This window comes from Neolamprologus brichardi, chromosome 22 (genome assembly GCF_056152115.1).
Source record: "Neolamprologus brichardi isolate AB-2024 chromosome 22, ASM5615211v1, whole genome shotgun sequence".
NCBI lineage: Eukaryota > Metazoa > Chordata > Actinopteri > Cichliformes > Cichlidae > Neolamprologus > Neolamprologus brichardi.
Window position 1 is genome coordinate 17,749,711 of NC_142124.1, and position 10,727 is coordinate 17,760,437.

Sequence of the window (10,727 nt, forward strand, 5' to 3'; positions counted from 1 at the left end):
TTCTCGTACACTTTTGAAGGTTTTGAATCACTGATTCCACCGCCCACAGCCTCTGACTTGTGGCCAATCACATTACACCATAGTAGGCCATTAGATGTTTTCCAAGCCAGGTGGAACAGATGGTGTGCAAGACGCAGCGGTCCGGATGCTCTGTCCATCTGCCTCAAGTATACACATATTCAACTATCCTCATAGATTTTAACGGACACTGAGCTGAAAAACGCATTGTTGAATACCTGCTTGTGCAGCCTTTGAAAAAGCTATGAAAAGCCTGCAATTTTGGGGTGGGGGGTGGGGGGGAGATTAAGGTGTCAGTCTGAGGCTGGCTGTGTCCCCACCGGACAGGTGGAGCCCTGTCTAATTGAGTGTGTCTCCCAGGCCTCCCTGCTCCAGTAATTTCCCAGCACCACAAATTACAGAGTGTTACCAGGGGGCACCGGGGGCGTAAACTGGGTCACGCCACCGGAGGATAAGAAGCACCAAGAAGCGGTCAAATAGGCTGCATGTCACCACTCTAACAGTCTATTTCTTTCCCAACACCTTCAGCCTGCGTTGATATAAAACCTCATCCTCTAAAGGTGTAATACATCTGCTGAATTCATTCTGCATGTTATTTTTTGACTCCTATCATATGCAGTGTCAGACTGAGGCTGCTGCAGGGCATCAGAGTGAAATAAGAGGAAAGTAAAACACGCGCACACACAGCCGCACACAAAAGCCCAGAAAAAAATTGTGCTTATTCACACAATGAGCACAAACTTGAGCGGAAGTGGATGAAACGCTTGTGAATGGTGAAATTACACCAACCTCATACACGCAGCAGTCTGCTGCTTTGTCATTTTTATGTCATTTCAAGAGAAATCAGAAGGAGATGATCTTTGAATCAAGCTGCATCAGTATTGGGTCAAACAATGACACACATGCACACCCTCATACTCCAGTAGAGCATCGGGAGCATCTGGGGGCCACAAACGTCACAAGTCTACAAACTCTTGTGCCTGATTAGATTAATTACATTCGTTCAACTAGGAAAAAATGTGCTTGTGTAACTCTAAAAGTGGAATTACAGTTACATACAGTGCTGTATCCATATCTGGAGTGCTAACGGTCAGTGACACTGTTGTGACCTGGAAATCAGCATTACAGATGCACTTTGTGACCCTGCCACAGTCTTACTAACCTGGAAAAACATTCATCCTGGATTACTCGGGGGTTACGGGGAAATAACTTAATGTGATCCTCTGCAGCTCTATGACAGGTCAGTCTCTTAATTAACCTGATAGTCTGGAGGAGTGTTGCCCAAAGGTCTCCTTGCTAATCTGTTGAGTCCTTAAATGAGACCTTTCTACCTGCTTAAACTGCAGAAATCTGTAATAGGTGACTCTGCATTTGTAGTCACCAAGGACAGAATGACACTGAAACTATACTGAGGTCACACTCAGGGTCATTCACCCTGCAAAGTTTTTCTCTCTCTCTCTCTCTCGTCTTCATAATGTAACATTTGTTTCCTTTAAACTGCAAGTTTGCTCGCAGCCCTCAGCACCTGTCCTGTTCCTCAAGCCGTTTCACATACAGGTGTTGTCACACAGAGGTTGCTGCAGCAGCAGTAGCAGTGTGTGCCATTTCGGGGAGCATATTCCCTTCGACGGAGGGATACAGTGGTGAGAAAATAGTCCATAACCGAGCACCTCCAGGCATTCTACGAGCCAGTACAAACATAATGGAAATATTATGGTCCCTCCAGGAGATTGCAGGCAAAGTACTTGGCAGCTTCAGCTCATTCAAGGACAGAGAGGTGGTCAAAACTGTAAAAATATCTCCAGATGTTAGAACCCCGCCCCCACACCCCACTCCACTGTCCCCTTCTAGGACAGTGGTAATTTGTACCAAGGCATCAGTCACTTATCTATAGATTCATCATTCCAGGATCGAGTTTGATTGACTAACTGATTTGCTTTCATTCCAATACACACCACAAATCAAAGAACATCACAAACACTTACATACATGTTAAGACCATGACAGTGTGCCTGCAGTAATTACCAGAGCACTAAAAAGTAATCATAAAATTAGTCTGTTTGTTCTCACAAATATACATATATCCTCAGTTCCAAAACTATATTTACAATTAAAATAACCAACAGACTCAAAGTAGATCCATCTGACTGCAAACAACTAACAGAATAAAATGTTTGTGTATTTTGTTTTTACAGTTTAATGAGTCAGTCTGAGCATGAACTGAGAATCCGAGTGAACAAAACGACTCATTAGAGAGCAGGAGCGGATATTAAAGATGCGGTGGTGAAAATTACGCGCACTTCCGCTTTAAAAGCGGCGCTGCGTGTAGCTGGAGAGAGTCCCTGCTGATGCCGAGTCACCCGGTGTGGCACGCTGCTCAGTTCCTGAGCTGCTTATATCTACGTATGTAGGCAAACACGTCGCTCTGTCGTTGTGTCTGTGGAGGATTTTGCTTTCATCGTTTCTTTTGCGACAGAGGGCGGACGTAACTTTACGCAGGGAAACAGGAGGTGAGGCTACACCTGAGGGATATTTGTCCTCGCCGAATCTGTAAGCAGTTTGTCTTTTCCTCCCAACTCCACTTGTTGATGGGGCACCGAGTGGTTATCGGTGCATTCGGTAAACGGAGTTACTCTTATGCGTAATTTGGACAAAACCCTGTCTGAGGGCAGGGAGAAGGAAGTTTTTTAGCCTTTTTGTGGCAGATGGTTGGGATGTTTGGCGACCGGTAACAGCCTTCGGCATCAGATCACATTACACAAGCTGCTACCAGGTGAGCAGCGGCATGGGGAACCAGATGGACAGGCTGTCGCATTTAAGTTACGCAGAAGTTCCCACAGTGGACCCCAACGGCGTGGACGCCGAGGACGGTCCGCGGATCGGCGTCTCTTACATATTTTCCAACGACGACGACGAGCTGGAGGACGGCTGCGCGGTAGACGGCTCCGATAAAGACCCGAATCAGGAAGAGAAACAGTACGACCAGCGCGAAGAGGTGGAATGCGCCGTCTACAACAGAGACGAATGCATTTACGAGAAGAGCGCAAAGTCGGTGAACCTGGAAGTTTACTCCCCAGAGAATCTGCTAAACAAATGCAAACCAGGTGATCTGGTGGAGTTTGTGGCTACGGGTCAGTACCCGCACTGGGCGGTGTATGTGGGAGACTTCCAGGTGGTGCACCTGCACAGAGCCGAGGTAAAGAACAGCTTTCTGACCGATGCGAGTCAAGGGAGGAGGTGTCGGATTGTTAACGAGCTGTACAAATTCAAAGCTCTGGGTCAGGACATGGTGGTGCAGAACGCGATGGAGCAGGTGGGATTAAAGGACCGGGAGCTGAGCTGGAGAAACTCTGAGTGTTTTGCAGCCTGGTGCAGGTTCGGCAAGAGGGAGTTCAAAATGGGTGGGGAGATACGCATAGGCAAGCAGCCCTACAGGTTGAAAATATTCATGACGGGCAAACAGCCGCACGTGCTGGAGTTTCAGAGTTTGGAGGACATGATCATGGAGAAGAGGAGGAACGATCACCTGGGCAGGACAGCCGTGCTTCGGGAGCTGGCCGCTCATTACAGCAGGATGGAGGAGATCAAAAGCGAGCCGGGATCTGAATGATATCCGCTTATTTGTGCTCTTCAAAATAGGCTAATTGCTTTGCAACTTAAGTGTTGAGTAGCCTTTACCGAACACAATCGGTTACACTGTTCTCCTCCAGCCTGTAGCAAACATCCATATCTTTGTTTTCTGTTAAAGCACAGATGTCATAATTCCTACCTGAATATTATCAGTCCAGCTGTGGATTTTTGGTCCATCATTTTTTTTTATTAGTTCATCGATGCTACTGCCTTAACGCCACAATCTTCAACATCCTCTGTTGCCATATGGCCTTAGCAAATATAAATTCAGCTATCTAAGATAAATTGAATAGCCTGATTTGCATCCCCTCCCAAAAGCCTCTCCAATCACAGAATGTATAGTTTTATAAAAAGCTTTACACATCTGACTTAAACTGTCATGACTCTGTAAGTAGAGCAGATTTTTTTCCCTCTATTTATAGTGTGTCTTGTTACTCGTGTGGTTCAACTTCATCTCATTTCACCCAGACAGCAGTGTGAGAGCTGCTCGCTGAATACAAGCAGTGTTCATTCTGCCCTTAAGGGTAATCCTCACTCCAGCACATCTGAAGAAAATGTTGTGGAGCTTGTCTTTGTTATCTGTACCCGAAGTTTAAGTAAACCATGAATCGTTGTCTCTTTTTGAAATGAGTCTTGTTGTCTGTGCTCTTATGTTTGATTATTAGAGTAAGAGAAACACAATATGGATTCAGTGCATCATTGCATATGATACATTTTCTTAATTGTTGGTTGCCTGTCCATAAAAGATGGATGTAGATGCTGGGTCTCAAAAGTAAAGTCCATGTAGAAGTGCCTGAAACTTGTATTTTTAAAAAAATGTCCAGCAGGGGGTGATTACTCTGGATCATAGACAGTATTAAAAATCAAACATGGATGCACATACCCCAGCAGGACCTCACTGGTTAATGAGGTCCTGCTGTGAAGCATTGGAGAAGAGTTTTGTCCTCAACACCTTTTGTGTTCTGAAGGTTGATGTTAAGAGCGAGGGACAGGTCTGAGTATGAAACTGCACACTTACTGGCTAATCACTTGTCAATTACAAGTCATTAACCAATGAGCATATTCTGGCTAATCCTCTCTTCTTGTTCTCAGAATCACCAGAGGTATAAGATAAAGGAAGTTGTAAACAGCCAGGCTTTCTTTACCTTAGCTGGTTTGACGAAATCTGTGGTTCTTAACTTTCTTAAGTTAGGCTTTCGGTTTCAGGCTGTGACGCTGTGATCACAAAAAAAGGGGAATGCAACAGTGCTGCAAAAAATACAGGAAACTAAAGCCACATCAATCTAGCGATCTAGCACACAGAGTGGAAATATATGTTTAAAATGAAGTTGATTATTTTTATCAGTGCTGCATGACAAAAATATAACAGGATACCACCTGTGCAACAAGTGCTGTTTTAACTACACACTTGCTACTACAGTAAGTGGTATTACAACAAAGGCGAAGCGATTGGAAACGACAGCAACTCAGCCACAAGTGGTAGTTAATGTAAAATTCGAGACTGGGGTCAGTGGATGCTAAGGTGCATAGTGGGCAGAGGTCACCAACCTTCTGCAGAATCATTTACTACAGGCCTCCAAAATCCATGTGGCTTTCAGATTAGCTCAACAACAGTGTGTAGAGAGCTTCATGGAATGTGTTTCCATGGCTGAGCCGCTGCATCCAAGCCTTACGTTACCAAGCGTGACGCAAAGCCAGTGCAGTGGTATAAAGCACATTGCTACTGGACTCTAGAGCGGTGGAGACGTGTTCTCTGGAGTGATGAATCATGCTTCTCCTTCTGGCAATCTGATGGACGAGTCTGAGTTTGACAGTTGCCATGAGAACGATATTTGTCTGATGGCATTCTGCCAAGTGTAAAGTTTGGTGGAGGGGGGATCCTGTTGGTGTGGGGTTCCTGTTCCAGCATAACTGTACCCCAGTGCACAAAGCAATGTTCATAAAGACATGGATGAGTGAATTTGATATGGAAGAACTTGACTGGCCTGCACAGAGTCCTGACCTCAACCCCACAGAACACCTTTGGGATGAATTAGACCAGAGACTGTAAGCCAGGCCTTTTTGTCCCATATCACTGTCACACCACCAGTGACCAGGTTGTGTTTTGGCCAGTAAAAATACATATCTTGCAACCCATTATTGGACTCAAAGTTCTATTTTGTATGTCTCAAAATGAGTGACTCAATTGCAGGAGGGCTCAGCCGGACACAGTTTTCCTACAGGAACAGAAGTTTTTTTTTTTTTTTTTTTTAAAAACAAACAAAAAAACTGATGAAACATCCCTGTTGACTAAAATTGATGAAGGTTTTTGGCACTTTTGCATTGGCTTCATTTTTCAGACCTGGATGCTATGTTCATCTTTTACACTGATGGGTATGGTCTGACTGTAAAAACAAACCCAGCTATATAGAAGTCTAAGGGGAAAACAAATGTACTGCCTACTTGATTTGTTTATAGGTCAAATTGCTGGTTTAAAGTGGCATTCAGTACAACATGAAGTTCCAACTTTGATTTGACCACACGGTTTTAAAGGCACAAGCTGAAATCTGTGCTCTTTAGTGGAAATGTGCATGATTTACCGGTTGTTATGAGGTAGCTTTGCATTTCATCTGGGCTCACCTTTATTAGAGGTGTCACCATAGTAACCTAAGCTGCTTGGATAATCTGCTCTCTCCTGGTTTAGACTATCAGAAGGTAAAATGCCTGCATTAATAAACTCTGAAAAAACACAGAGCCACAATCTGAGATGATTCCAGGAGCCGGAGAGGGAGCCAGAAGTAGATCAGAACTAATAATTAACAAAAAGCGCCTTAAGCAATATTTGTTCAGGTGACCCTAACGTCCTGCCTGTGTTCCTGCTTGCAGAAGTGAGACATGCACTGTATTCAGCCAGAAGCAACAGGTCGTAAGGTGAAGATTTGGCCCAGTGAACAAACTGGAGGAAAGTTTGGATGAAAAACTTCTCACAGAATGAAGAATCCCTCCTCCTCAAACTACAACGAGTGTTTACAGTGTTTTTTAGACCATCTGTCCACTTTCCTATTTAACTAGCACTCCAAACAAATAGCAGGTGGCAAAAGGACCATCATGCAAAAAGCTACATTGGTTTTTGCATATAAACCCACTTTTCAGTTTTGCAGTGTTCCAGACAGTAAACCGTTTCCACTGAAGCTCTTAAGAACACGATGGAACATGGTTATTGAGTTTTTAAAAGCCCCAGTGGGATGATACAGCTTTACATCGACAGAAAGACTGCACATTGTTCCTCACTGATGGCAGTGATAAGCGTAAGTAGTTAGAATTTTAGTAGTCTTCATTGTGCAGTTTTCTCTTGAAGCCTGTGCATAACAAACAATTACTCCAAACTGTTTTGAACATATTAATTTATTTGTGCAGTTCATTATTCCTGAAAAAACTCAGATGTTGCTGCAAGGCAAATATTCATCAGAGTGTCTTATATATAGGTTGCAATCTGAGCACTAAAAAGAAAGGCGTCGCATAAATAGATTTTTACTTCACCCGCAAAAATTAAGAATACTGGGGGACTTCTAACAAATACCTACACCTCATGTCCTTCACATTTCATTTACTTCAACTGAAATGCAAAATGACTGCAGGTTGCGTTGACATGTCAAGTATACAGTAAAACTGGAACCACGGCTTTCTGATGTTTTTAACTTGTACTTAAATGTGACATCCTGTCAAACCTATCAGAGGAACTAACATGCTAAAATAGCTTGGTTCACATGGTTCACCACTGTGAGAGATATCTGGGCTCTTAAAGCTACTTTGTGTTTCATTTTGCCAGAGGTTGCTTTCACATTCTTTGCAGCACTCTAATCAAATTAGGACACGGTAAACCATCCTTGGAGTCTTGTTGAGCTCAGTCTTTCCAGAGTATATTAGACACTTTTGTAGTGAGCCAGGAGTCGTTTAAAAAGACAGGAGTGCATCTGCGCAGTTGTTACTGCCGTGGCTGCAAAGAGCTAATATCCTCTCATGTGAAAATGATCGAACAGCCTCCATGTGAGTGGCACTGCAGACAGATTAGGTCAATATTACAGGACATGAACTCAAAAATGACTGAGAGACAGTTGAGACCCTGTTTTTATCTATGTGTACTTTTAGTTTGTTTCCTCACTGAGGTTTGAAGATGGTTCGTTTAGAGTCGGCTGAGGTTTTTAGCTCATGACCCCTGAAAAGGAGAAAATTCCTAGATTGTGGCCTCACTGTGGACACGAAAAATCCTGAAAAACCTAAATAAATAGCAGAACACAAACTCAGATAGGCAAATGAATATTTAATTAATAAAAAAATGGTCAAAAAGTTATATAAAGATTCCATTTTCAAACAATTATGTTCTTAAGCAACATGTGAGCCAGTATATTGTAAACTAGTTACTCCGGTGTTCCTGTGATGTTCCTGGTAGCCAATGTGGAACCTTTACTCTTATCACCAAGTGTGTGTTATTTTCATCTGGCATCTTCTTCTTATGGTAGATGAAAGGACAGTCCGATTGCTCTTACAGGGAAGCAGAAGTCATCCAGAGTTAACGGTCTCCTCCGTCCTTTCACCTGATGGGATGTGAAAGTTCGGATATTGCCAAGGCAACCCAATTAGAACTGTCAGTGCTAGCAGCTCTGCCTGCTCCCACTGCTGTGTAGGCTTTGTTTCAACAGGATGCTGATGAGTTGTTGAGATCAGTTGAACTCACATAAACACGTTAACAGCCCAAAAGACAAATCTTATACTTATTCCCAGCTCCATATTTTATTCTTGAACTCTTAGAGTTGCTTTGCATGAGTCACAGTTCAGAATAATACTTATTCATCATATTGGACCTTAGTGTGACTCAGTTCCTCTATCTGGGGGACAAAAAAGGCCTCCCTCCCTGATTGGCTACCCCGCACAAACAAAAGGTTTTTAAACCAGGTCAGGTGGGGCTGCTCTGCTGACAGCCAGAGCTGGATATCCACTCTCACTGACATTATACAGAATCAAGAGTAGAAAAAACTCCAACCGACACTACTGTTTAGAGCAGTCTGAAGCTTTTAGCTCATGGACATTTCTTCCACATACTGTGACACTTTGCCATGTCTAACATCAGCATACATCAGAAGATCAGTTCCCCTTTAAGTCCTTCTTTGTGAGGCTCACATGGAGGCTTCTTTACTCCTTTTGTGAGAACACAGATTAAAAAAGGGGGATGATTAACTTTCATTTAAAGACACTTAAAGAGTTACTAACAAGATTATTTTCTTCATAAATAGACCAAGAAAGCTTTGAACTCAAGGATGAGATTGTGTAAGTATGTCTTTCTTTCTTTTAGTGGAACATCTTTGTCAGCCCATTTATACCACTGTGCAACAACATATATGCTTCGGAAAGCATGAATTACCACCTGGATACTGAAAAAGCATCTATCAGTAAAATGCTCATTGTAAAATATTTCACATTTCCCACATAAATATCTCATTTTGCAATGCAACTGCTGCTCGTTACTTTTATGGCGATGTTAGACACTCGCAGCACTTGTTTAATGTTATGGATGGTAAGATCATTGTCCTTGGTTTTGGATTATGAGGCACTGCAATGTACTCCTTTAAAGTCTATAACCAAAGGCCCGAGGGCAAATATTCATTACGCTCACTGTTTTCAGGCAAAACATCTCATTTAAAGGAGTAGACTGACATCTGGGGACCCCGCATCCACACCCCCGTGTCTTTTTTTAATGTAGCTCAATGTAGCATAAGTAAGAATCTTTTCATCCAAGTCTTTATAAGAAAGTGACGCTCAACTACTTCTATGATGATAACACTAGAGTACAAAAACAAAATTATCATCTACAGCACATAATGGCTTTTTGAATTCCTGCGTTTTTTTGTTCTTATCAAGCAACAAAAAAGTAACAAGTTCACTTGCTTCCATTAAAATGTATCTTTTTACAGCAGTGAAACTATCTGCAGATCAGTGTCCTCAAATAAACAACCTTGTTTAATCCACTTCAGGACAGCAACATACAGATTTACAAGGGCGCATGAACACACAGCTTTTACTAGAAATGAGAAAATAAACTAAAAAGATCAACAAACTGCCCCCACACTGAGGGCCGCCGCGGTTTCATTCCCCCCCCAAAAGTTGATTAAAAAGTTTGTGAGCACTAAAGGAATGTGAACGTTTTAATATTCGAGCCCTGTTGTTTTTGTGGCGTGACCTGTCTAGACAAACGGGAGGGGATGCTGGGAAAGGCTTTTGTTGATTGCGCCTGCCTTTTTTGATAGTGAATAACACAGCCATGGGTGCAACGCAGCCACCACTCTCTGTGTCTTTTGAGTGATTCCAGGAAAATTTCCCAGGGACAAGGATTACAGCGTGATGTCATAGTTGAAAGATGGCCGAAATGAGAAATGACTAATCAGGCTACAATCAACTAGAATGCAATGCAGCAAATCACAATGACTGATTACTGGTGTGTTGAATAATGAGGATTTTATGAGGCGGTCATTCTGAGATGGATCCAACGTTCATTTGAAAGCAAGACTGTGTGACCTTTGCTGAAGAGCAGCCAATATGGAGCAGCAATTAGTGGATAATAGCAAAAGCGAACATAGAGAATGACAGTAGCATAAATGTAGAAGAAAGCAGGGTGAGCATCAGTGGTTTGACTTGTTGTGTTGTCTAGCCTGATGCGTTCATATTTATCAGCGATATTTGATGTATTTTATTTTGAAAGGGTTTTAAGATACTTCTTGTTTACTTTCCTGTTTTAATTTGTTCCTTATTCCTGTCCACCTGTCTGCTTTTAAACGTCTGCCCTGCACTTATTAGTAACACCTGTGTTTAAACTGTCATACCTGTTCCCGTTAGCCAATCAGATTTGAAGTCTCCTGTTTTGTGCCTGCCCATTGCTATGCTGTCTTTGAACTCGTAGCGAGAGGCAGGGTAGACTCAGTCTGCCACGGGACGGGGCTCCTTCCAGTTGTTAAAATACCAATTTTTACAGCAAAGAAGAAAGAAATATGCTTATAGAATGGTATAAAAAACATTTTGGTCCATTTTTACAGAACTTAATTGCAAAT

At 42.6% G+C, this 10,727-nt stretch overlaps 1 protein-coding gene across 1 annotated transcript; it reads left to right on the forward strand.

The window, feature by feature from the left end:
* Positions 1 to 2,344: 2,344 nt before the first annotated feature.
* On the forward strand, positions 2,345 to 4,261 carry lratd2a (LRAT domain containing 2a). The gene has a single exon (XM_006787799.3). It carries the CDS (start codon positions 2,804 to 2,806, stop codon positions 3,626 to 3,628), a length of 825 nt encoding a protein of 274 aa, XP_006787862.2. The 5' UTR covers positions 2,345 to 2,803; the 3' UTR covers positions 3,629 to 4,261.
* Positions 4,262 to 10,727: the final 6,466 nt, after the last annotated feature.